Raw genomic sequence first — 26,940 nt, forward strand, 5'->3', positions numbered from 1 at the left:
GGTGAAGAGACAAGAGGTTTTCCAAAAGAGAATTTTCTGGGTTTTTTTTAAGGTGCTCCAGTCTCCAGTTCCATTCCCAAGGAACAGATGCACCCCTGTCATAAAATGCCAGGGTCCTTCTAATAAACTTTCTTTCTGCTTAAGATAGTATTTTGTGGCTGGGCACAGTGGCTCACGCCTGTAATCCCAGCACTTTGGGAGGCCGAGGCAGGCGGATCATGAGGTCAGGAGATGGAGACCATCCTGGCTAACACAGTGAAACCCCGTCTCTACTAAAAATACAAAAAAAATTAGCCCAGGCGTGGTGGTGGGCACCTGTAGTCCCAGCTACTCCAAAGACTGAAGCAGAAGAATGGTGTGAATCTGGGAGGTGGAGCTTGCAGTGAGCTGAGATCACGCTACTGCACTCCAACCTGGGCGACAGAGCGAGACTCCGTCTCAAAAAAAAAAATAATTAAATTAAATTTAAAAATAAAAAAGTAAAAAAAAAAAGATAGTATTTTGTATTGGGTTTCTGTTATTTGTAACCAAAAAGCAAGATCCTACCATTTTTGCTGGAAAGCTGGTCTGCCTTGTTTTATAATTGCTGTCTGTTGGGACCCAGCCATGTGTCTTCTGAGGATAGAATTCTAGGGGACTAGGTAGCAAATGTCAGGATGTTGCCTCTTATTTTCAGCATTAATTAAGATACTACAAGAACTAAACATGCTCAAATACAGCTGAAGCCTGCCTGGGAACCACAGGGCCAGGGTGTGCCTCTGTTCTGTGAAGTTCTTTTGCCTTCTGCCAGTTGCCTGAGACTACTGAGGTCAGATAATCATGGGCTTTGCGGAATAACGGCTGCCAAATTATCTACTGCACCGTTTCTAAAGCTATCAATTATCCCCTTTCTCTCTTAAATTTTCAACACTTCCCTCTCTGTTGGCTCCTTACATCAGCATTTAAATCTACTGCCCTCTTAAAATCTATTCTAGAGTTACCAATTTTTCCTTCCTGTTACAGGTAAACTTCTTGAAGAAGTAGTTCATACTCAGTGACAAGCCATAGCAAGTAGGTGGCCTTACTCTCTGCTGCAACTCTCTTACTAAGGTTGCAGTTGCCTACCTACCTTATCACTAAATACAACGAATGGTTTCCAGGTCTTACCTTATTTGATCTTTCAGGAGTGTGTGACACTATTGACCACTTCAGCATTCCTGAAACACTTTTTCTTGGCTTCTGTGATACCACATGCTCCTGGTTTTCTTGTTACATATCTGCTTATTTCTTTGCAAGTTTCTTTTTTTTTTTTTTTGCGCTATGCCTTCCATGTGTCGGTGTTCTTCCAGTTTGGTCCCAGTCCTCAATCCTCAATCCTGGTTCCATCCTAAACTCTCCTGGGGCAATCTCAACCACTCTATTGGCATTACTGTACATACCCAAATATAAGACAGAGCCCTCTTTCTCCCACCAAAATCAGAAAACAGGGAGTCACTTTATATTCTGACCCTTAAAAGTCCTTCATGGCCAGTCATGGTGGCTCACACCTATAATCCCAACACTTTGGAAGGCCAAGGCAGGAAGATTGCTTGAGCCCAGGAGTTCAAGACCAGCTTAGGCAACATAGTGAGCCCTTGTCTATGCAAAAAACCCAAACAATTAGCCGGGTATGGTGGCATGCACCTGTAGTCCCAGCTACTTGGGAGGCTGAGGTGGGAGAATTGCTTGAGCCTGGAAAGTTGAGGCTGCGTGAGCTGTGATTGTGCCACTGCACTCTAGCCTGGGCAGCAGAGACTTTGTCTCAAAAAAAAAAAAAAAAAAAAAGTCCTTCATGTTACTGGATGCTCTCAATTATTTTGAACAACAAAATGCTTTTTGGGGAAATATATATTAGCATGAAATGATCTCATTCAATGCTCATACAAAGCCACCTGACAGAATTGAAAAGAAAGGAAACAAATTGAACACAGACTTTAAAATTACTTCTAGGGAAATATCTTCACACTTGGAAGTGTTGGATGTCCTTGTAAACAAGTCTTTAAAAGTCACTATAAAAAGCAATATGGTACGTGAATATAATTACAGGATGAATGATGTAGCGTGATTAGATACTTGTGGCTTGGAATAAAATTCCCAGTGACAGCATTATATATAGAGTTAAAAACTTGGGTAGAAGTGAACATGGTATGTCCTGGGAAATATGTTAGAGACTCAAAATGCGACACTTGTGATGATAAAGGCACTATGAAGAATTTCAATGAAATTATTTTAAAGATTATATTTATATAATATGTAATTTAAAGTAAGCATAATTAAATTAATATATTAAATATTATAAATAGAACCCTGATTATTTCTTTTTTCCCAACATTTTCTTCTTAATTTTTTTAACTTATTTTAGGTTTGGGGGTACATGTGAAGGGTTTGTTACACAGGTAAACTCATGTCACGGGAGTTTGCTGTACAGATTATTTCATCACCCTGGAATTAAGCCCAGTATCCAAAAGTTATTTTTTTCTGCTCCTGTCCCTCCTCCGACCCTCTACCCTAAAGCAGACCCCTGTGTATGCTGTCTCCTTCTTTGTGATCGTAAGTTCTTGTCATTTAGCTCCCACTTATAAGCGAGAACATGCGGTATTTGGTTTTCTGTTCCTGTGCTAGTTTGCTGAGGATAATGGCCTCTAGCTCCATCCATGTTCCTGCAAAAGGCATGATCTCATTCTTTTTTATAGCTGCAGAGCCCTGATTATTTCATCTGTATCTCTGAAAGTTCGTATGTTCAAGTTGGCCACAAAGTTTTATGGGGGGAGATTGTTTTTGTTTTTATTTTTTGAGGCATGGTCTTGCTCTGTTACTCAGGCTAGAGTGCAATGGCACAATAACGTATCTTTGCAGCGTCGACCACCCAGGCTGGTGATCCTCCCTCCCGAGTAGCTGGGACTACAGGCACACACCACCACACCTAGCTAATTTTTTTTTTTTTTTTTTTTTTTTTTTTAATGTAGAGACCCGGTTTTGCCCTGTTGCCTACTCTGGTCTTGAATTCCTGAGCTCAAGCTATCTGCCTGCCTCGGCCTCCCAAAGTGCTGGGATTACCGGTGTGAGCCGCTGAGGGGCCTGGGGGAGTGGGGTGGATTTTAATTGGAAAAATAGAGGCTCACCTTATGCTCAGAGGCACCCTATACTCAGGCATATGTAGTATTTGCTGATGACTCACTTCTCCAGTCCTATCTCCCTGCTAAACTCCAGATCTAAGTAATGAACGGCTTACTGATATTTCTACTCAGATGTATTTAAACTACCTATGTATGCATAGGTACTTTAAATTTGCTCGTCCAAAGTTAAACTAACATTGTCTCCCAACTGCTCCTCTTTCTCGTTCCCCCCTCAGCGAATGCCATCACCTTCATTCAGCTGCCCAAGTTGAAACCTGAGTTACCCACATCTCCTATCTCTCCCACACACCCCTGCTGTTTCTATCTATCTCCTAAATCTCTCTCTTATCTGTTCACTTTTCTTAATCCTCTCTGCTTTATTCCAGGCAACCATCATCTCCTCCCTAGACTACTGTAACAAAATCTGAACTGTTTTGTTTTTGTTTTTGTTTTGGGTCTTGACTTCTTCCAAACTACACTCCAAGAAGCAGCCTGAGTGTTCCTTCTAAAATGCAAATCTGGGTCAAATCCCACCTGTAGGCGTGGCTGACTCCTATCTACCTTCAGGTCTCTGTTTAGAGGCCAGTGCTTCTCTAATTCTCCTTCCCCCACCCCCACACACAATTTAGTCAAGTTAGACGCTCTAAGTTTTCCCACACTCCTTATCTTTCCTTACCATAACAGTCTTTACACTTCTTTGTTATAATTGTTTACCCTTTCTGCTAGACTGGGAACTTTGTTTATCTGGCTCATCACTGTCTTCCCTTAACACAAGCCAGGACCAGAGACACAGGATGTACTTTATAAATATTAAATGAATGAACCAATAATGTTGTTATCCCAGCATCCAGCACAATACTTGGTGAAAACAGGTCCTCAATAATTTTTGCTGAATTAATAGATTGTTGTTGAACTAAAGATATGTAATTAAGCAACATGTGACAAGCAAAATTAATATTGAGCAGGCCTTGTACTTTAAAAGGAGCACACATCCTTTCTAATTACGCTTAATCAGAGATGGCTCCCTAGAACAGGTGGCTTTTGAAGGCGAACAGGAGAAAAAAAATTCTTACCTAGTGGAAAGTAAAGGACAAATATAAAAATAACAATCTCTGTGCAGAAGAAAATCACTTTCTTAAGACTGGGGCAACCTCTAGTTGAAGTCTGCTGTGTTCTATCCTGAGATCTTGCTAGTCAGTGGACTAGCTTTCTTCTTCTCTACCTCGGATACTGGGATCCAGCCAGGGACTCAGCTGCAGAATCTCATTACTGCCAGCAGTTAAACACTGAATTGTACGTCCTTTCTAATGTTGAAAAAAAAAATCCTTTTACTATAGAGAATAAGATTCCTACCAAGTTTTATATTCGTAGGCTTTAATATTTCATTTAATTTTTACATCAAAATACATTAGCATAAATTTCACAAGATATCAGTCTAGTTATTTTTGGCCTGCATTTCGATAACTTTTACTGACATACAATGGCCACTCTGTTTTCTTTGCTCTAAAGTTTCTTTGTGCACTTATTCCTTGAACATGGGCCTCATGTTCTAACTTTACGTAGATGAAAAAACTGTTAATTTCATGAGTGGTTTAATATCTCTTCATAGATTGATAGTTTAGACAATATAAAAGTGTTGATTGGCAGTACAGGTGCAGGCTGAAGTATTTGTTGAAAATCTTGTTGGGAGAATAAGAATGATAAAAGAGATGCCTAAGAAAATCTTTTCTCAGATATGCTTTACTAAACAAAGAACAGGTTAATTACTCAATGATGATTTTTAAAGGGCATGTCGACAGTGTCAGTGACTTTGAAACAAAGGAGCTGAATTCAAGTGTGTGCCTGAGTTATTTAACTATCTTGAACTGATTTAGGATCTGTAGCTTTAACCTGGGGCTCCATCTATTAGTGGTATAATAGAGTGGGTTTTATTAAAATTGTGATTTAATCACAAGCCAGAAATATACAACTGCTTTAAACTTTTTGATATAAAACTGATATACACAGTGAGCTGATAAATTACTGAGACAGTTCATAGAAGTCATATATGAAAACCAGTCTGTCACTAACCACAACTCATGTATTTTTCAAAACTTGGAGACAGATGTAAGCTTCATCTCAGAAGTCATATTACACGTTATATGTTTAATATAACGAAATCTTTCCAGACTTAGAAAAGATATCAGGAAATTAACATTTGCAAGGCAATTTACAGTTTTCAAAGAGCTTTTCTCATTAATTATCCCAGAAAACTGAATGATGTGATTATTAAAGGTTAATTAAGCAAATACTTGTGAAGTAATTGGGAGGTAATCTATTTCTAATTTAACAGGTCAATCACGGGTATTTAGGAAATATTTTTGCTGGTTAACAAGTCTAACCAAAACAAAAAGGTATTTAAATGGTTTCCCTAGTGAAAAACCATAAGCGTGTGTTTCCTCTATTAGGTCAATTGTTTCAAAGAACTGGGATGAGAATTCCTAATTTCACATTTTGATGATTTAAGAGCTTCTAGGAAGATTCTTAGCTGTTCCCTCCCGATGTTAATCCATGTCTTATATTGTTCATTTTGGCGCTTTAGAATAAAATATCTTTAGAAAGTAACTATGAGAAAGCACAGAGGGATATGTTAGTGAAATAGCCATTTTCTTGTGGGAAGCAAGACATTTCGGTTATCGACTGTACAGAAGAATGAATAAAACCCAACTCCTATTAACCACCAAACATGACTCTGATTGCGTAATCATACAAAGAAATTTTCTTTAAAAAATTTCCATGGGTGCAGTGTACAAAATGATCAATAATCTCATCAGCAGTGGAACTACAAACTGCTTTCTCCTAACTTTGGGTAGCCTGGGTGATGCCTCACGATTACTAAGTGGTTTAAAATCATATCCCACTTGCTCCTTGGTTTATCAGCGAAAGACGTGATTCCCAGGTAGGAAAACGCAAAGTGTCCCGCAAAGGTACAGGTAAAACGTAGCAGTTACTGCGAGAGGACTGGCCCCCGGGAGTCCCAGGGCTCGGTCGGGGCCCCCGCACGAGCTGAGGAAGTGGACAGCGGGCACCTTTGTCTGTGCCTACTTCCCTGGACCTGGGCCGAGCGACGCGGGTGGGGGCGCGGTTCGGGCGGGTCCCGGCGCTGCCCGGGGGAAGCGCGCGGCGAGGGCGGCCCGGCCTGGAAGCCGGAGGTCAGCGGCTGCGCGGCCAGCCCCCTCCCACGGGAGCCACGCCAGGGCCCAGCAAGAGCCGGGCGGGATCGCTATTGTTTTTGGCGAGCACATAAATCCCCGCGCCGACCCACTGCGCACCCAGGTTTCCTCCCGGAGGCCATTCGGTTTCCTCTGAGGCCCTATATAGACGCTCCAGGCCCGGACTGTGCAGAGGTGCGCGCCCACGCCGGCCTCCCGGACCAGCCTGAGCTCGGAGCGCCTCTCGCTCTCAGGTCTCTGCAGCCAGAGGCGTCTGGGGAGGTGAGGGGGGAAATCTGTCCCCGGGAGCCGAGGGGCTGCAGCTAGCGGGCGGGAGGAGGAGGAGGATCCGCTTCTCCGGGGTTTCCCTGACGCCAGCAGCAGCGCCCGGTGCGCGCGCCCCGCACCAGTCAGCGGCTCCGGGGAGAAGGGGGAGGGGAGCGGGCCCGTCTCGGCCCGCGAGGCGGCAGCCGGGATTGGCGCGGGGGCGGGCCGCGCGCGGAGCCCAGGGGGTGCAGGCGAGGGAGGCGCGCGCGTGCGCGTGCGCGTGCGCGCGCCCGGGACTCCCGCCCCCCGCCCCCGCCGTCCTCGGTCTCCGCCCCCCTCGCGCTGGTGTGTGGAGCCGGAGTCGGCGGCGGGTGGCGGCGCCTGGAACCTGGAGACCGACCCACCCCCCCGCCCCGGAATGTACTGACTCCCCCTCTCCGCTCTCCTCCCCTCCCCGCCCCGCTGCAGGAGGGAGGCGCCCCTGAGTCTCCCCTCCCGCGAGAGGGGCCGCGCGGGCCGGGCCGGGCCGGGCCGGGCTGGAGCAGCGGCGGCCGCGGGAGCCGAGCCTGCAGCGAGGGACCGGCTGAGACGCGCGGGAGGGAAGAAGGCAAGGGCTCCGCGGCGCTGTCGCCGCCGCCGCCGCTCACTCTCGGGGAAGAGATGGCGGCGGAGCGGGGAGCCCGGCGACTGCTCAGCACCTCCTCCTTCTGGCTCTACTGCCTGCTGCTGCTCGGGCGCCGGACGCCGGGCGCCGCGGCCGCCAGGAGCGGCTCCGCGCCGCAGTCCGCAGGTAAGCGGCGGGCGCGGGCCCGGGGGTGCGCGGGGGCGCGGCACCGGCTCAGGCGGCGGCGGGCTGCGGTGTTTTTGTTTAGGATCCAGGAGGAAACGTGCAGGAACTTCTCTGCCTCGGCTCCGGTTGCCGTAGAGAAAGGGGATCGTGCGTGGTGGGGAGGGGAAGGGCGAAAGGGGGCGCCGCCGGTGGAGGGGCGGCTGCCGGGGGGCAGGTCGGGGGCGCCGAGGTCTAGTTCCGAGCTTTGTACCTGGAGGCAGGTTCACCCCTCGCCTCTCTCCCCTCCCCCAGGTTCATCCCACTTGTAAGAGTGGGACATTCTTGTGCTCACACTAGCACCAGTAGAGGCCACTACACACCTCATTAAATAAACAATCGGATGGCCAATTCATTAATTTTCAGGAAAGGAAAGGGGAGGGGGCTTGAACTCCTGGTTCGCTGGCCAGGGATTTCCCAGCTTCCGAAGTCTCGGGGAAGCGCTGGCTGGTCTCGAGGGACTCCTCGCGCGGGGATTGGAGCCCGAAGTCTGCGGAAGAGCGGGGGTGTCAGAGGGGCACAATTGCCCGCTCACAACCCCTGGTGTTGATTTAACGATGAGGACGCCTTGGAGAGCGGCTCGGAGTGATCGTATCTGTTAGTGTTTCCGTTATGGAATGCCTCCTCTTTCCTGGGGATTACAACTATATTTACAGCCTGTTAACCACTCTTAACCAAGGGAATTGTCAGAGCATCGGATTTTAAGTACTTGTACGATGTTTTGAGATGGCATTGTATAAAAATATTGAACCTCAAAAGCCATTTTCAGTTCTGTTTTGGAATATTATAGATTACTGAAACCACCTGCATTCCTATTTACTTAAGGGGACCAACGAACAAAAATGCCAAGCCTTCCAGGAAGGACCTCACGGTATTGTTGAGCAGGATACACTCAGCAGTTGAAAGTCAAATTAGCATGTAATCTGTTAAAATTGTTTGACCAAGGTGGGGTACCGTAAAACTTGACGAAACTTTCACTCGCGTGAGATATATTTTTACATTTGAAAGCAATCTTACCGCTGAACCAGTACTTGTTTTTCCTTGATTTATATGAAATAATATTTAAAATCACACTGCAAGGTAACTTAACTGATAAACTTTTCATTTCCTCGCTGTGTATGTAGCTCATGGCTTTTGCCAATGGTAAAGAACAGCTTTAAACCTAAAGTACCAGTGGGTATTTTCTAAACAGCTATGTAAACAATAGTGTTTTAATGTCAAATTAAACATCGCTTATGTCATGATGTACATTTATACTTTCAGTCCATATGTGGTTTAGAACACATTTTGGTGCTGAAATGTTTAGAAAACAAGTTCCTGTTACTCGTGATCTATTTTATATGGAAGTTCATATGTAGTTCATCAAATTTCAAGTTAATAGATGGAGTTTTTGTTTGAAGCTTTGTCGATAATTTTGTAAGTAACTAAAATGCTAGTAATTTTATTACTTAGGATAATAAAAATAATGTAAGCAGTCTCTTAGGAAGTGGTCTTAACATCTGTTTCAACATTAACTCAATTGACAGGTTTTATTTTGCACAGATGAGGTGCAAGGCATGTGCTCTCTGCCTTCATGGAGTTTACAGTCTGGTATGTGGGTAGGAAAGATAGCCATAGCCATCCAGCTACTAACTATATAATTAAGGAATTGTGATAAGCACTACAAAGGAGAATAGGTTTGAGAAAGTGGGTACTGGAGTGACATAACCTAGTCTGGGTGTTAGGGTGCCTCACAAGAACTGAGATCTGAGGAGTGAGTAGGAGTGGAGGTGGGGAGGCTCACAGGTAATTAGTGGTGTAGTTGGGTCTATAACATAGATCTTCTGGTTCTCGGTCTCGAGTGTTTCCTGTAAACCGCTCTGCTTCATTACAAAAGTGAAAGGAGCCGGGCGCGGTGGCTCACGCCTGTAATCCCAGCACTTTGGGAGGCCGAGACGGGCGGATCACGAGGTCAGCAGATCGAGACCATCCTGGCTAACACGGTGAAACCCCGTGTCTACTAAAAATACAAAAAACTAGCCGGGCGTAGTGGCAGGCGCCTGTAGTCCCAGCTACTTGGGAGGCTGAGGCAGGAGAATGGCGAGAACCCGGGAGGCGGAGCTTGCAGTGAGCCGAAATCGCGCCACCGCACTCCAGCCTGGGCGACTGAGCAAGACTCGGTCTCAAAAAAAAAAACAAAAAACAAAAGTGAAAGGAATAACTGCAATAAGGAGGGATTGGTCAGTTCTGCCATAAAACTGCGGAAGAGATCAAGAGACTGGAGAACTGAGTAAGCAGCAACTGGAACGAGCTGTCCACAGATCAGATGTCCTTTGTCAGTAGTTTTATTTTTTTTTATTTTTGTAGAGTGATAGACTCAGAAATCTTTTTGTAGGGGATTATAGTGAATAGATGGTAGGAGAGTAGATATGTTCAGTAGTAAAAGGTGGAGACAAATAGAGATGTGGGACAGTAGGATAAATGGAAGGTGTTGTTCTGTCTGAAGTTAGACATAGACATACGGAGGTGGAGGAAAAAGTAAAAAGTAAAGGACGGGTGATAGAAAATGGTCAGCAAGGGAGGAGAGTTGGAATTGAGTAGGAACATAATCTTGTATTGTGAAGAAGGGCAGATTACTGAAAAGATACATAGGGACCTTGGGGAACATGACATGACAGCAGCCTGTGCAATGCAGCTCTTCTCCATTTAGAGTGAACATTCTTCACCGAGGACTCTATAGCTTCTGCCTGAACCATTTATTTCATGTGATTCATTGCCTTACAGGGTAGTCCATTTCTGTGTTGAATAACATCTGTTAGAAAATTTTGCTTTATACAATACATTTCACTGTAGTTTTCACCCTCCCCACCCTTCTTACATTTTTTCCTCTTTGCTCACCTTTTTCAGCATTACACTATCTTCAGGTTAATCTCTTCTCTGATTAATTCTTCATTTGTCTTTCTGACTTTTCTTTAACTCATTAAATATTAGTATCTAAAGCTTATCTCATTTCACATACTCTGTTTGCCCTCAGTTGCCACCTGTGAGCCGAGGACTCTCTTAATTCATGCTTTCTCACGTGCCACTTGCTAACCTCACTAAATAGACATCTTAGGTTACTCAAGTTCGAAGTTAAACTCTGTGTCATCTTCCCTCGTGCTTCCTTCATCCCCGTTCTTTAAACAAGAACAAACCAGCTACTGGCCCCTGTCTCTCATGTTGGAATGATTGCATGGATTTGTCTTCTTGTGTTGCCTGCCTTGGTCATCACTGTTACCCTCTTGCCCAAGCTGAGATCAAGAAGACCTCCTCTTCCCGTTCCCATAGCTGATAGTTCTTTTTGCTTTTTACCTCTCAGCTATTTCTTGACTCTGAATCGGTATCTTTTCACCTTCATCCCCACGTGGGCTAACAGTAGTGACTCCATAATTAATCTCTTTGTCTGTACTGTTACCCTCCAGAAGTCTGTCCTGCTAGGATGAGCTTTCTGAAATATTTTCCTGAGCATGCCACTCTCCTACTTAAAATCTCTTACTAGTGTTCTGTAGCTTGGGTGGTAGAACTCTTTGGCATGGAGATTGTGAGGCCCTTTGTATTCTTTACCTCTGTTCTCCCAAACCCAATAAAGCCTCATCTCTTGTCACCCCTAACATGCACCTTGCATTGCACCACTCCAGATTAACGACGCAGCTCGAGATCTCCGTGCCTTTGCACATTCTGTTCTTGCTGTCACTTCTCACCTTGTCCACTTCTGAAACTCCTTATCTAGTCAATGAATTTTTCTCCACCAGCCCTCTCTTCCAAAGAGAGTTATGGTCACTGTTCTGTGTTCCCATAGCTTCCTGAGTACTTTTCATCTTGTGTTACTTATTTTCTTGTCTCTTCTGCTAGTCTCAACCTCTGAAGGGTTGGCTGGGTTGTCTTACTCACTTTTGTTTCCCTAATGTAGCACTAGCATGTAGCGTAGAGAAGATAACCAGTAAATGTTTGTTGACTGAATGTTGAATTGCCTTTGTTTTTAACCCCTAGGGCCATACAGCACAAATCTGATTCCTTTATATGGTGGCCCTTCACATGTCTAATCACATTTCATGTGTGCACATTTGCATGTGTGTGTGGGCCCCCCTGCCCTTCCCCCTTATCCTCTCTAGGTTAACCATCCTTAATTCCTTCGGCCACTCTTCGCATTACTTAGTTTTCAGATCTTTTGTGAGCTTGGTCATCCTCCTGGATATGGCATAGTTTTCGTGTTTTTTAGTTTTGTCATCTTTGGAAAGATCTTTGATCTTGCTGAGTCATCTAAAAGAAAAGACTGATGGCATTGCTCCGCCTGTCAGAATGAGGCACAAAAGAGAGCGTAGAATTCTGGGATGAATGCTCAAAGAAGATAAGAAATGTGACTGATTTTTGTAAACTGTATGAAAATTAATACATGATGTGGGATAATGAAAAGATATATATGAAGGCAGAGGATATGGAGTATGACTTATGGTTCTACAACTTCACATACATCTGTAAGTTGGGAGATACAGGCAGGCAAGAATAATACCTTACCTACCTAACTGGATTGTCAGAAAAATAAAATGTAAAATTGTTCATAAACTATAAAGTACCATACCTGTGTAGAATGACTTTACTGTTTCTTTGTGAACTCTAAAAATATACTATAATTCTATTAAATTATTTGGAAGTGTAGATTTTTTTTTCTTTTGGCTTAATCATTGCTGGTTTCTTATGAGTTTTTCTCTACCTCAATTAAAATATTGGGGTAACTTTAATAAATCTCATTATATGGAGGCTCTATTTAATAGTCTTTTTTCCAAACACTTTATTTTATAAGTGACTTCCATGTGATTGGGAACTATTTACCATATCATTGGTAAGTGTTTAGGCTTCTGGGTAAGGTTGCGTCAATAATTGGCGAACAGTTAGAGGAAATAACTGTAGGTAAGATCATATTGACCGGAGAGGTAAGTGAAGTGAGGAAAAGTTTTGTGTTTAAGATTTTGAAAAATCAGCTTTGTCGTGAACACAAGCTAGTGAAAGATGATTTTAAAACAGAGCCCAAATTTTGGATTCATTTAGAATGAAGAGAGTTTTTTTGATTCAAAAATTTTGTAAATAGTGACAAAAAAAGTCATTTAGACCCACTGGTATAATTTTGGTATATTTCTTTCTAGTTACTGCCTATATGGCATGTTATCTTTTTACATTGTAATTATGGTGTATGTATAACTTGAAATGTTTTCCCTTGACATACCATTTTTCTTTGTTGTCACATTATCTTTAAATCATTTTGTTTTAAAAACTTATTTAAAAATACATAAATATATGTTTGTTTGCAGTCAAACAATATAAAAATACATAGAATAAAACATTTTATCACTCCTACCCACAAATTCCATTTTTTAAACCCATAAGTAACCCCTTTTAATATCTTCCCTTGCATGTGCATATGTGTGTATAGTTTTATTTTTTTACAGATAAGCAGGATCATACTACCTATTGTTTTTTCGACTTGCTTTTTCACTTAGTGTGTTGGAGATTCTTCCATGCCAGTATATACAGATTTTCCTATAACCATTATTTAAAATGTGTATGTAATATTCCAGGGAGCAAATATAATAATAGTGGCTAATTAAAGTAGTATTTATAGAACACTCCCTGAGTTCCAGGCATTGTGCTATGCTCTTTCACATGTATTTAATCTTTTACACAGTCCTGTGAGGAAAATGACAATTTCTTCGAGGAAATTGAGTCTCAGATATTAAGTGCCTTGCCAAAGGTCTCACAGCCTGTCATGTGGAAAAGTTGGCATTGGAATCCAGGTCTTTGCAACTTCAAAGCCTATGTTCTTTATTCCTCTGCTTTCTGCTGCTCATTGTGTATTCTCCTGTTATGGATATTGAAGTTATTTTTACTATTTTTCTGTGATAAAGAATGCTGTGATGAACATATTCTTTCTTATGGTCTTTCTATATTTTGGATTCTCACATATAGGATTGCTGGTGAAAAGTTAACTTGTGTGTGTATGTGGGAGTCAGGGTTCCATTTATTATAAAAAAGTAATGATATTAAGAGTTATACCATTGACTAGTACTTTTATAACTTTTTCAAGGTTTTACCACTTTTAATTGTGAACTTTGGGTACTTAAGGCCATATTTTAAAATGCAGATTCGTCTGTTAACTGAAAGGTTGAGCTAATTAATAAGTAATTTCAAAGGTCCCTTCTACCTTCAAGTTTCTCTTACTCTGAAGTTCATAATATGGAACAGTGGATTTATTTCAGCTTAATAACTTCTGTTCAGTTATTGTGTTCTAACACTGGTCATTTCTGGTTTTCGGATGCAAAAGTCACCTTTTTTCATCCCCTAAAGCCCGAGTTATTGTACGTCTTTATTTATTTATTTTTTTATAGTGGGAAGTAGGATATGATTGGAAAATCTTCTATGTTACTTGCAAATGATTGTATATGATTTTATTTTATATGTGTAAAAATAGCTTTAGTGCTGAGTTATATTGCTTCAGTGTTAAGTAATTGTGAGGTATTTTAAGAGACAGTATTACCGGAAATTTAGATGCTTTTTCTTAGGCTTGGGAGGGATGTAAAGTAAATTGACCAGCTTACAGAGCTGGCTTATGTAAACAGGTTTTGATTCCCTGTTTGACTCCTTTACATAAAGAAAAGGCAGAGAGGCATGCTGGTTATATATGTTTTATTTTACTGAATGAAGTCAGTTCTTGAATTCTGAGGAGTTAGTAGATTGGTGGTCTACAGTTCAGATTGCGTGTCTCTGCTTTTCCTTTTTTAAAGAATCCTTAGAAATAACCTTCTTTAAAATTATTTCATAGCAAGAATCCTTACATTTAACTTTTTATTAAGTCAGTTCTATAGGCAAAGCTAAGAGTTGCAGTAATTTTGGCTGGTTGCAAATGTCTCTCTTTGTGGGCTAATTATGCACAAAACTGCACTGTGGAAATAAAGATGAATTGGACGTGCTTTCTGTCCTCTGGAAGCATTTGGTCTAATGGTGGAGGTGAGGTAGATATTACATAACTTGATTTGGTGAGAGAAAGTGCCATTACTGCTGTAGGTAGAAAAATACATTCTGGAATCATTGTGTTACTGTTGATCAAGGAATAGTGCTGCTTTCCCTCATAATTTTGGTTCAGTATCTTTAGAGTAGTCCTAACTTAGTTTTATAAAGCCAGTAGACTAGAATTCTCAAGAAGGAGTTACATATAATTTCCTCTAAGTGATTACTGCAGTGTTTGAATGTATGAGAATGCTCATAATTGAGCCATCTGGGGGTGCAGCTACTCCCATGTTTTTTGGAAATCTGGAGATTGAGCATACTGATTTTCAGAATTGATTATTGGTCAGTAATAGTAAAACTTACTGAGGAGTCCTAAGCAGAGTGAATTTTTGTAGTGATACTGTGTGGAAATTGAAAACAGAATATTTCTGTTTTTCTGCTTTAGTGGTTAAAAAAATAAAATCACCAAAATGTGTCTTTATGAGGTCTAGTTAAGATAATAGCATTATTATTTACAAATTTAGGAATAGAATAATAACAAATTATGTTTCATTTATAGTTTTTTAATTCACAGCATAACTTTAAATATAACAAGTAAAATTTGAAGATCTTTTTGGTTAATTGTTGAAAACTTTTGAAGTTGGAGGTGGGATTACTAGTTTTTTGTTTTGTTTTATTTTGTTTTCGGACTGAGTCTCACTCTGTTGCCCAGGCTGGAGTGTAATGGCGTGATCTTGGCTCACTACAACCTCTGCCTTCCAGGTTCAAGCCATTCTCCTGCCTCAGCCTCCCAAGTAGCTGGGACTGCAGGCATTCACCACCACACCCTGCTCATTTTTTTTTTTTTTTTTTTGTATTTTTAGTAGAAACAGGGTTTCACCATATTGGCCAGGCTGGTCTCAAACTCCTGACCTCAAATGATCTGCCTGCCTCGGCCTCCCAGTGTTGGGATTACAGGCGTGAGCTACTGCCGTACCCGGGCAACTAGTTGTTTTAAATTTATATAGTGTTGTATATTCAAGGGATTGTGTGCAGAAATTCTTGTGGTGATAACCGTTTTATTTATTTATTTATTTTGAGATGGACTCTCACTGTGTCACCCAGGCTGGGGTGCAGTGGCGTGATCACAGCTTACTGCAGCCTCAACCTTCCAGGCTCAGGTGATCCCCAACCTCAGCCTCCCAAGTAGCTGGGACTACAGTCGTGCCACACCATGCCCAGCTAATTTTTTTGGGTATTTTCGTAGAGACAGGGTTTCACCATATTGCCCAGGCCGGTCTCAAACTCCTGGACTCAAGCAATCCGCCCGCCTCAGCCTCCCGAAGTGCTGGGATTACAAATGTGACACTGCACCGGCTTAACCTGTTTATTAGTTGTATCTCACCTACATAGAACTCAACCATTATGCCACCTACCTCTGGAATATAACTGAAGACTAGGGAATAAGAGAAATAATTTTCAAAGAAAATACATATCTCAGAGTCCCAAAGGACTTTGTTCAGAGCCTATCTTTAATTCATAGGCAATTCTAACAAACAGTGTAATCTAATTTCTAAGCCTCATAGCTGATCAGAAGTAGGTAGAAGGACTATCTTGGGAAATGCCCCGTGCAGAGGAAGGTTGTGACAGTTTCAAGGAAAGATACTTAAAATAAGTGTAAGAATACAGAGATCTTCCCATAAACAGAAGTTACTGTCTCAGCCAAGTTGAGGAAAATTTCTTTCCCTTTCCATTACTACTAATGGATATTGCCTACCCCTGGCCTTTCCTTTTATTCCCTCCTACTGTAGATATAGTTGCTGTCTGGGAGATAGATCTTCCCTCAGAAATCTCTTGAGTCTTAATCTCCTCTCAAATTAGTAAGGGTTCAGTTTGATGCCTGAGGTAGGAAGAAAGGAAATGTGACCAGGAGGGGAGGTGAGGTGGTAAGGTATGGTTCCTACCCCTCTGGCCATGACGTTTATCTTTATTAACAGCGTTACTAAACCTGATTGTTGAAACATGTATGTGGATTTTTAATTTGGGGGTAGAGTTAATTGTTGAATTTTTATTGTTAAAAATGTAACATTTCATACTATGTAAAATAAAATGTGAAATCATACACTTCAACCCTTGTTCCCAGAGAAATCACTTTTAATAACTCTGGTCTATTTTATATATACAATTATATACTTAAAATATACAGTACATATATAACAAAAAAAGTTGGATTTTGCTGTGCATACTGATTTTTAACTTGTTTTAGGACATCTTTCCATGTGAGTGTGTATAAATTTGTCAGCGTTGTTTTGATAGCCATATGAAATTGTATTTTCTGATATATCATAATTTATTTAACCAATTTCTTTTTGATGCTCTCAAGTTTTTGATTGCAAACAAATGATGCCGTGAACCCATGTTTATAAATGTCCCTATTTGTGCACATGTGCAGGTAAACCATAAAATAAGTTTGTGGACATGGAATTGTAGGGCAAGAGGGCATGTGCATTCACATTATTTCCAGATTGTTTACTAAACAGCTGATTTACACTCCTTTGAGCAGCACATGAGAGTGTCTGTTTCCACACATCCTTGCCAACATATTGGTTATTTTCAGACTTTTTAGTCTTTTCGCCAATTTGATAGAAGAAAAAAAAAACTCTGTAAATTTTATATTTTAAAATTATTAATGGAGTTGAGCATCTTTTTAGATTTTTGTTGATGGTTTATATTGTTTTTGAGAATTTCATATTCATGTGTTTTATTCATATTTCTGTATCTTTTCTTGAATCATTGGTTCATTTATAAATATAGCTAATATGTAATTAAGAATAGGAGTAATTTAAAACTTTATAATTTGTCAAAACGTCCATGGCTGCTTGTGGTTCTTAACTTAGTGATAAGCAAATGAGTAATTGGGTTAGTTATCTGACTCCTGCTAACCACTGCTCATGCTAACCTGATGTTGACTCATAAGCTTTAAAACTTTTCTGTTTTGAGGAAAAAAATTAAATATTTTATTCATTGATTTGAGTAACAAATAGGAATTGAAACATGCTGTTACCTCGTTTAAGACAGAAATAACAATTTTGGTTTGGAGTGATTAAGTTCATTTAGTCAAATATTTGAATGCCAGTTTGGCCCAAGGTACTATGGTGATTTAAAGTGGAAAGTGGATTAAGAATTCGGCAGAAGAAATAAGTTTGGAAACAATGGATATTGGTGCCATGTTGGACACCTTGAGCCTGAGGTGTCAGCAGAACATCCCTGTAAAAGGAAGGATTGCAGAATTAGGGCTCAGTTGAGAAGTCTAGGCTAGAAGCTAGGCTCACAGATTATCTGATAGAGATGATAGTTCAAGCCATAAGTGTAGTTCATGATACTTAGGAAGGAAAAAGAAAGCCTGGGGCAAAGACTTAGGCATACACCTGTAGTTGGGTTTCCAAAGGGAGGAAATGTTCCTCTGTTTACAGAAGAAGATACCACTATTAAAGCTAGGTAAGTAAGAAGTATATAAAATGATAAATTTCATTTTGCCTATGGAGGCTTATTGAGAAACACCTGTGTGAATAAATGAGCTAGTGCTAAAGTAATGCCACTTATTTCCCTTACCCCTGCAGGCATGTCATGGCCCCAGATTAGAACAGTAGGCAGGGAGAACGAAGGCATACAGAGCCAATTCTGAACAATTCTTTAAGTGACATATATCATAGCCACCCACTCTACTGGGCTGAAATGAACAATGAATGACTTAATATGTGTCCCTGCTTAGAACAAAGCCTGGCTTATTCATGGAATGTAAACTGTTATTATTGTTGTTTTTATTATTGTATACTAGGTGGAGAGGCTAGCTAAAAAGACATGAAAATTAGGTAACGTGATTTTTTTGGTGGCTATGTGTAAATAGATTGTTAAATGAGTCAGCTTGTGTTGAAGAGGATAAAGATTTGTTTACTTTGGGATATTCAGCTGAGTTTCTTAGGACTTGAGCTGATTTTGAAGCCGTAAGTAGGGTTTTTAGATGGGCAGGCGTTTTGTTTGTTTGTTTGTTTTTTGGCCAGGAGTGTAAAATACGGAGCATTATGAGGCAAAGTAAAGGCAAAAGCAACAGAAATGTTCCGTGAACTATTTCTTGTAAGGTTCATTTTTATTCTGGAGTTAATAATTTGTCATGTAGCAGAGGGGTGATGATGATGAAATCATAGCAAGATAATCTGTCATGGTAGGAAGGAAGGTGGAGATAGTGCATGTTCCAATTTTTAATGAAAATTAACTTTATCATTACGTATTTGCTTTTTAAGACTTCATTTATTTCCTGTTAGATATTGTGGGCTTATTTTATGAATCAGTGATTTCTCTGGAGTTTGTTCAAAGCCAGAGAAGTAAGCTTCAGGATTGTGTGTATTAGGAGGTTCTAAGGAATTAGTGTTTGCCACTTTCTGAAGAATACTTTTAAAAAAACTCTGTAAGCTTTGTGGAAAAGTGAATTTATTTCTTCTTCAGAGTAGTTACAGTTAAGTAGAGGCATTTCTGTTTCAGAGTCAGCCTTGTCAGTCATTGAAATTTTGGGGTTAGAAATGTAGACATTGTGATACTTGGCAGTTCCACTTTGTTCACACTTAAGATTTTAGATTTGCCTCTGTATTTGCGTAGTAGCTTGACCTTGATATAAAATTCCTGTATCACGATCTTTTTCTTTCACAGCTTGCTGGGCAGTTCTCCTTCCTGCATTTAATGCTGCATGTCATGTAATTATGTACTAGGTACTAGGTACTTGATTTCAAAAGAAATCTGTAGATTTTTGTATGTGAGTATATGATTAGGGATTTAGAAATTTCACCAGAATATGACTAGGTGGGGGATTATTCATTTTTTTTAAAAAAAAGTGGTACATTGACGTTGTATTTTAGTTTGGCATTATCTTTAAATTCAGCGAGTGAAGTGAAAATTGCATGTTGTTGTAATTCTCTTTTAGCATACCTTAAGAAAACCCCAAGTTGGAGGCTGATATTTTCTCTCTCAATAAGTTGGTCATCGACAGTTTTTCCACTATGTTGGAAGAGATAATTTCTTTTGTTAACTACCAAATGAAGAGAAAAACTTGTATTATTGTACAGAAACTTTATTTTATTTTATTTTTCTAAACTCTGGGATTGCAGTGTGATGAGATTCTCATACTAAGACATTCTGGAGCTGAGCTCAGCTGGTGGAAGTTCATATTTGTGCTCATATGAATGGCAGGTAGAATGGCTTGTTCTTATTAGTTCATATTCTCTCTCTCTTTGTCTCTCTCACTCTCATAGTTGAATTATTTTAACTTAAATGTGTGTGTGATATGACTTCTCTGTACTTTATGTACTTTTATTAAAATTAATTAATTAATTTAGAGACAGAGTCTCACTCTGTTGCCCAGGCTGGAGTGCAGTGGTGTGATCTCAGCTCACTGTAACCTCTGTCTCTGGGCTCAAGTGATCCTCCTGCCTCAGCCTCCCAAGTAGCTGGGACTACAGATGCACACCACCATGCCCAGCTAGTTTTTTAATTTTTTTTTGGAGACAAGGTCTTACTATATTGCCCAGGCTTGTTTTGAACTCCTGGGCTCAAGTAATTCTCCTGCCTTGGCTCCCCAGAGTGCTGGGATTACAGATGTGAGCCACTGCATTTGGCCCTGTAGTCATATATTTATGTTTGTAGCATGTGGTTAGGTTTTGTTTTCTTTTGCCTGACAGTTTTTGTCTTTTTACTAAATCATGTCTATTTAATGTAACAGTTCATATATTTGGCTTTAAACCTCCCATTTTATTATTTGTTTCTGCTTGCACTGCTTATTCTGTATTCCCCTGTCTCTCTTTTCCTGCCGTATTTTAAGTTATTCTGTATTTCCCTCTCTTTTAGCTTGCGAGTTATAATTTCTTTTACTATTCATTTAGTGTTTCCTGAATGTTTCTTTAACTTGTTTGTATGATTTCATGGACAGTGCAAGGCCTCTATAACACCTTAATTCCATTTGTCCTTCTCTTTTGTTTTTATGTTATGTTATTGTTGTGTATTTTGGTTCTCTGCATATTTAAGATCCATCAGATGTTATTTCATACTCACTATTCATTTAGATCTAATTATTTAAATTCATTAAGTTATTCATTTAGATTTACCCACAAATTTCCTTTCTCAGTTGCTCTTCATTTATTTTTCTGCATCTCTGATCTTTCATCTGGGATCATTTCTTTCTGCCTGGAGAATATAATTTAGCATTTAGTTAGATTTGATAGAGATGAATTTTCTCAGCTTTTGTCTGTCTGAAAACATTTGTATTTCACCTTCATTTTTGGATTTTTGAGAAGAGGGTGCTGAATGTAGAATTCTAGGTAAACAGTGTATCCTTTCAGCACTTTAAATATGTTATTCCATTGTCCGCTGAACTCTTATCTTTTCTAGTAAGAAGTCAGCTGTCTTATTTTTCTTCTTTTGTGAGTAATGTGCTTACCTCCCACCTTTGGCCACTTTTAAGATTTGTTCTTTAGTTATGGTTGTCAGAAATGTCACTATGATATGCCTAGTTACGGTTTTCTTTGTATTTATCCTGCTTATTGAGCTTGTTGTATGTGTGGGCTGATCACTTTCATCACTTTTGAAGAGTTCTTGGCTTGGCTGTTATCCCTTCAAATTTTTTTTTCTGAATTAAATTCTATTGGAATTTACTTCACTTAGACTCCATTACATCCTTATCTCTCTGATGGGTTCAGAAAAACTTTAGATTTGTAGCTTGTCTGCCCTGTTTTGGTTGTTAGGAAAACAGTAATAGTCTCTGATAAGTTTACATTCTGATTCGAGGCAGCACTCTCTATATTGAATTCTTAATTTCATTTAGTGGCTTTTTCAGTTCTGTAATTTCCTTTTTTTTTTTTTTTAAATAGTTTGCAGGTCTCTGCTGAAGTTCTCCATCTTGTATTTTTATTCCTTTAACCTACTCCATCATGTGTGTTCCCATAGGAGTTTTGCTTTTATGTCTGTTGTATCACCTGATTTGGGAGGGTTGTTTTTCATGTTCTTATTTGTGATTGAATGCCAGGTGTTGTGTATGAAAAATTATCTAGATTATCTGGATGATACTGCCTTCTCCCACAAAGGATTTACCTTTGCTTCCGGTGGGTGGTTATGCTGGAGGTACTAACAGTCCCATACCACATTACGCAGGGATTGAGGTGATTTAAAATTAGGCTTTAGACTCTATAAGTTGAAATAGTTTAGATATACCTTTAGTTCTTGGATGTAGCCCTTTGAGGTTCTGATCCACAGTTTAAGGGGTCTGCCCTCCCTCTTGGCAGGCCCTCACTCCAGTTTTTGTCCCCTTTGGGCTTGAGTCTGTCAAAAGCTGTGCTCATCTCAGCCTCTTCAGCAGTAGCCTTTAGAATCTGCTGATAGCTCTAGGCCAAAAGGAGCCCCACATACCAGATTTGTCCCTTTGGTTTTTCTTTCTTTTTGGATTTTGGTTCCTCAATTCCTCATTGCCTTGATTGCCTTTACACAGATATTTTGTGTTTTGTCTAGTTTCTTTAGTTATTCTCAGTGGGAGAATTGGTCTAAACCATCTACTGTATCATTACTGAAAGCTGAATTCTCTCAATGCCTCTTTCATAATTTCTGTTATTTGTGTTTTATGATAAATTTTCAAGTTTGTCTGGTTTTCTCATCATGTGCAATCTGCTGTTTGTTGTCCCAATTGTATTTCTTTGGAAAATTATTGAGTAGTTTTGTAGCCGAAAGCAATCTCCCTGATTTCAGATTGTTCTCTTTTCATATACACAGTATTCTTTTAAGTTTCTTTAGGATTTCTATAATAGGGATTTCTGCAGTTGGGAATTCTAATGATATTCTAAAATTTGTTTTTCTCTGTAAATTTTCCAGGGGAAATTTTTGCTCCAGTTGATAGAACAATCATTCTTTTAGCTTCTAGGTCTTTTCAAGTGTCTGTGGTGACCATGATGATATGATGATGTCTATATATATTCAGTATTGCTGGTTGAAATGGATGCTTTTCAAGCTTGTGTGGGTTCCTCTTCTAATATTTCAGGTATAGATGAAAGAAGAGAAATTTTTAGATTTGCTACCATTTAACAGTTTGATTGACATTCCTAGATTATTGGTTTAACAGAATGATCTACGTTCCTTTATCATTGGTCTGGTGGTTTGCAGGGAGTAGGGGCAAGATATAGCCAGGTAACTGTGAGACAGGGAGGTTTACTGCTAACGCATTGTTTGCAATGCTGAAATTCAAAAACTGAACATTCAGGGCTGGTAATCAATTGTGGAGCTAGCTGTGGCAGCCTCCCCTATTCGTTTTTGTCCCCTTGCCCCTGCTTTTTTTTTGAGACAGAGTCTCACTACACCCAGGCTGGAGTGCATTGGTGCGTTCTTGGCTCACTGCAACCTCTGCCTCTTGGGTTCAAGTGATTCTCGTGCCATAGCCTCCCAAATAGCTGGGATTACAAGTGTGTACCACCACACCTGGCTAATTTTTGTATTTTTAGTAGAGATGGGGTTTTGCCGCATGGGCCAGCTTGGTCTCAAACTCCTGACCTCAAGTGATCCACCTGCCTTGGCCTCGCAAAGTACTGGTATTACAGGTGTGAGCCACTGCACCTGGTCTGTTTCTGTCCCTTATCTCTAATCCTCAACATGAGTGCTGAACCAGATACTTTGCTAGCCTTTTTTCTTGGAGCTATCATGGGTCCATCCACATAATGCTTGTCACTATTCTGTGATTTCCAGTGGAGGTACAGATTTTCCCCCTGGTGTTTTTATTTATTAATTTTAAAAAAATTTGTTTAGTTATTTTAGTGGATATTAAGCTGAGGTATTGGTGGGCATTGGTTAAATGCATGAGCTTAGTTTTGCCACCTTGAACTGAGAATCTACCCTGGGTATTTTTTTTTGTTCTCATTTGGTTTAGTTTGATATCTGATCCAATTAAAAAGAATAGTTTTTTTTTTTTAACTTCTATGTACATTTAGATTAAAATTCTGCAATCACTGAAGGACTGTGCTAGGCTAGTTAACTCCCGACCGATGGAAACCCTTTGATAGAGTGGGGCTTTTTGGTTTTTTGTTTGTTTGTTTTTGAGACAGGGTCTCACTCTCACCTAGGCTGGAGTACAGTGTGGTAATCACAGCTTACTGCAGCCTCGACCTCTTGGGTTCGAGTGATCCTCCCCCCTCAGCCTCCCAAGTAGCTGGGACTACAGTCATGTGTCACCATGGGCTAATTTTTATATTTTTTTTGTAGAGACAGGATTTTGCTATGTTGCCCAGCTGGTCTTAAACTCCTGGGCTGAAGCGATCCTCCCGTCTTGGCCTCCCAAAGTGCTGGGATTATAGGCTTGAGCCGCTGAGCACAGCCGAGTAGGGGCATTTTTTGTTCAACAGACATTTTCATGATTGCCAACTGTGTTTTGAGGCAGTACCAGATTTTGGGAGTACAGATGTCGGCAAGTTCTTTGATCTTACATACCTATTATTGAGGCAGAGATACCTTTCTCTGAGGCCAAGAGACGTTTTGTTTTGTTTTTTTTTAAAGAGAGAGAACCAGTGTCTGTTCAGAATTTTTGTTTTTTAACCCATTAGTTAGATTGTTGAATATAAATGAATATATAAACCTTGATAATAGTTTTTGTGTCTATAGAAAATATTCTAGTTAAAATCTTATCTGTAATTTCAGTTGAATTACTAATTTTTTATAGTAAATTTCAGTTTATTCTGTGACTAGATGATTATATCAATTAAGGGTTTATGTTTTATATATACACACACACATATACACACACACACACACATATATAAATTACCCATGTTACACGTATTTGGAAAGTAGGATAGTATGGATTTTATGGCCTTTTTATTTTTTAATTTATTAAATAAGGGATTCAGAGTTTAGTAAGGTAGGTAGGACATATGACAGAAAAGGAGAGGCATTATATATTCAATTTTACTTGAAGAAGAGTTAGCAGTCTGCTTCCACCTTAAATCTAGAGTTTGCTAGTCAGGAAATAATGCTTTGGAAGTGGTTTGACAGATTGAATATGGTATAAGGAATTGGGAAAAAGCAGGCAACTGGGGCCAAAGAGTAGATTGTAAAGGAAAATGGCTAGCTTCAATATGTAGTCATGGGGAAAACAAGGTTATATCTGTTAGAGGCATAAAATACTCTGTACAGAGAGTTGGTTGTCTTCTTTTTATATCCAACAAGAATAGTACAATTTAGGGAAAGTTATTAAATTGAACCTTTTGGACTAATGCTTTGTCATGATGTAGGTTAGTTTCCCTCATATGTTGTTCATCCTAGGTCATGTATTTTATTTGTAATATTATAAAGTTGATATAAAAAATACACTTGATGCCAGATTTTCAGTTTTTAATGCAGTGGCTTTCACACTTGTTCAGGTGTTAGAACATCTGGAAGTAGTGGTATACTATGAGAGATAATCATGAACTGTATTTTAATTACATGAAACAAATGAAGTATAGTTTTACTAGCTGTACATATAACTCATGTGAATGTAACTCAATAGAAATATTTAAGGAGCATTTGTTATGTATCATAAAATGCCTAATTTTATGATGAAAGGGAATCATGGAATAGCTAGAAGAAAATAGAAAAGAGATTTTTAAAAAGCCTATCGATGGTATATACAGTAGTCTCCCCTTATCTACGGGAGATACATTCCAGTATCCTAGTAGATGCCTGAAACCATGGAAATTATCAACTCTATCTATACCAGTTTTTTTCCCTGTACATACATATGACAAAGTTTAATTTATAAATTAGGTACAGTAAGATATTAATAATAAACTAGAACAGTTATGACATTATATTGTCATAAAAGTTATGTGAATGTTCTGTCTCTCTTGTCTCACAGATTATCTAAATATTTTCATATCATGGCTGACTATGGGTAACTGAAACTGTAGAAAGTGAAACCATGGAAAGCAAAACTGTGGATAAGGAGGGACTGCTGTAATATCTTTTAAGATTATATCTTCAGTAGGAGCTGGTTGCCTTAGCCATTGGCAGGGTACTTAAGTGATTCTTTTTGAAAAAATTTAAAAAAAACTTTTTTTAGAGACAGGATCTCACTCTGTCACCCAGGCTGGAGTGCAGTGGCATGATCATAGCTCACTGTAGCCTTGAACTCCTGGGCTCAAGGAATCTTCCCACCTCAGCCTAGTGAGTAGCTTGGACTACAGGTGGATGCTACCACATCTGGCTAATTTTAAAATTTTTTATAGAAGCTGAGTCTTGCTATGTTGCCCAGGCTGTCTGGAACTCCTGACCTCAAGAGATCTTCCTGCCTTGGCCTCCCACAGTGCTGGGATTCCAGGCATGAACCACTGTGCCTGGCCCTAAGCGATTCTTTACGTGTAGTTACTACTCTCAGGTCATCATTACACATCTACTGAGAGAAAATTTGTGGTTCTGGGGCCTGGAAATCTGAATTTTGAGAAGCATCTGGTGGATTTTGTATTCACAAAGTTTGAGAAACATTTTTTAAATGCTGATTAAAAAGACAGGATATTGCTTCATAATTTAAAAGAAACGGTGTTTGAGAATGAACTTCTCCTCCAAGGAAAAATGTAATTTACGTATGATAGGGTAGTTGCTATTTATTCACTTGGGTTGTTTTTTGTTGTTGTTGTTGTTTTTGTTTTGAGACAGGGTCTCACTCCGTCACCCAGGCTGGAGTGCAGTGCTGCCATCACAGCTCACTGCAGCCACGACCTTGTAGGCTGAGGTGATCTTCCACCTCAACCTCTCAGTGGCTGCGACTACCATGCTTGGCTAATTTTTTGTATTTATTTGTAGAGACAGGGTTTTGCCATGTTGCCTAGGCTGGGCTCAAACTTCTGGGCTCAAATGATCGGCCCACTGTGGCTTCCCAGAGTGCTGGGATTACAGGTGTAAGCCACCACACCTGGCCCACTTTTGTTTTAAGAAATATCTTTATAACTGACTATTGAAAAGAATTGCCATTTCTCTGAAAGTCTTTTAGTTGTTTTTCCATGGAAATGATCATACGGTGTCTGATGGCTTTTAATTTAATTATTATTATTAGTTTTGAGATGGAGTTTTGCTCTCGTGGCCCAGGCTGAAGTGCAGTTGGTCCGATCTTGGCCCACTGCAACCTCTGCCTCCCGGGTTCAACCAATTCTCCTGCCTCAGCCTCCTAAGTAGTTGGGATTACAGGCATGTGCCACCACATTCAGCTAATTTTTGTGTTTTTAGTAGAGACAGGATTTCACCATGTTGGACAGGCTGATGTTGAACTCCTGATCTCAGGTGATCTGCCTGCCTCCCAAAGTGCTGGGATTACAGGCGTAAGCCACCATGCCCAGCTGCTTTTAATTTTTTTTTTTAACTGTGAAATGTCATTAGAATTTGGATTATATGTAATAACTGAAAGATTCAGAGTTATAATTTTTAGAAGTTTTAGTTTTGCTTTATTAACTGACTCAACTGTTGGAAGCAGGAACAT

At 40.0% G+C, this 26,940-nt stretch overlaps 1 protein-coding gene across 9 annotated transcripts in view; it reads left to right on the forward strand.

Annotated features, from left to right (window-relative positions):
* Nucleotides 1-6,515: 6,515 nt before the first annotated feature.
* NEO1 (neogenin 1) overlaps nt 6,516-26,940 on the forward strand; it is a 256,385-nt gene continuing 235,960 nt past the window's right edge. For 2 of the 9 annotated variants that reach the window (XM_008015976.3, XM_008015977.3), the window contains exon 1: nt 7,039-7,382. In XM_008015976.3, the coding sequence (XP_008014167.2) occupies nt 7,253-7,382 (130 nt within the window). In that variant the 5' untranslated portion in view covers nt 7,039-7,252. Of the gene's footprint in view, nt 6,608-7,038; nt 7,383-26,940 lie in introns of those variants that run through there. The other 7 variants (XM_038010152.2, XM_008015979.3, XM_073012297.1 and 4 more) reach the window with 6 other exon arrangements.

Source organism: Chlorocebus sabaeus, chromosome 26 (assembly GCF_047675955.1).
Source record: "Chlorocebus sabaeus isolate Y175 chromosome 26, mChlSab1.0.hap1, whole genome shotgun sequence".
Classification (NCBI taxonomy): Eukaryota; Metazoa; Chordata; class Mammalia; order Primates; family Cercopithecidae; genus Chlorocebus; species Chlorocebus sabaeus.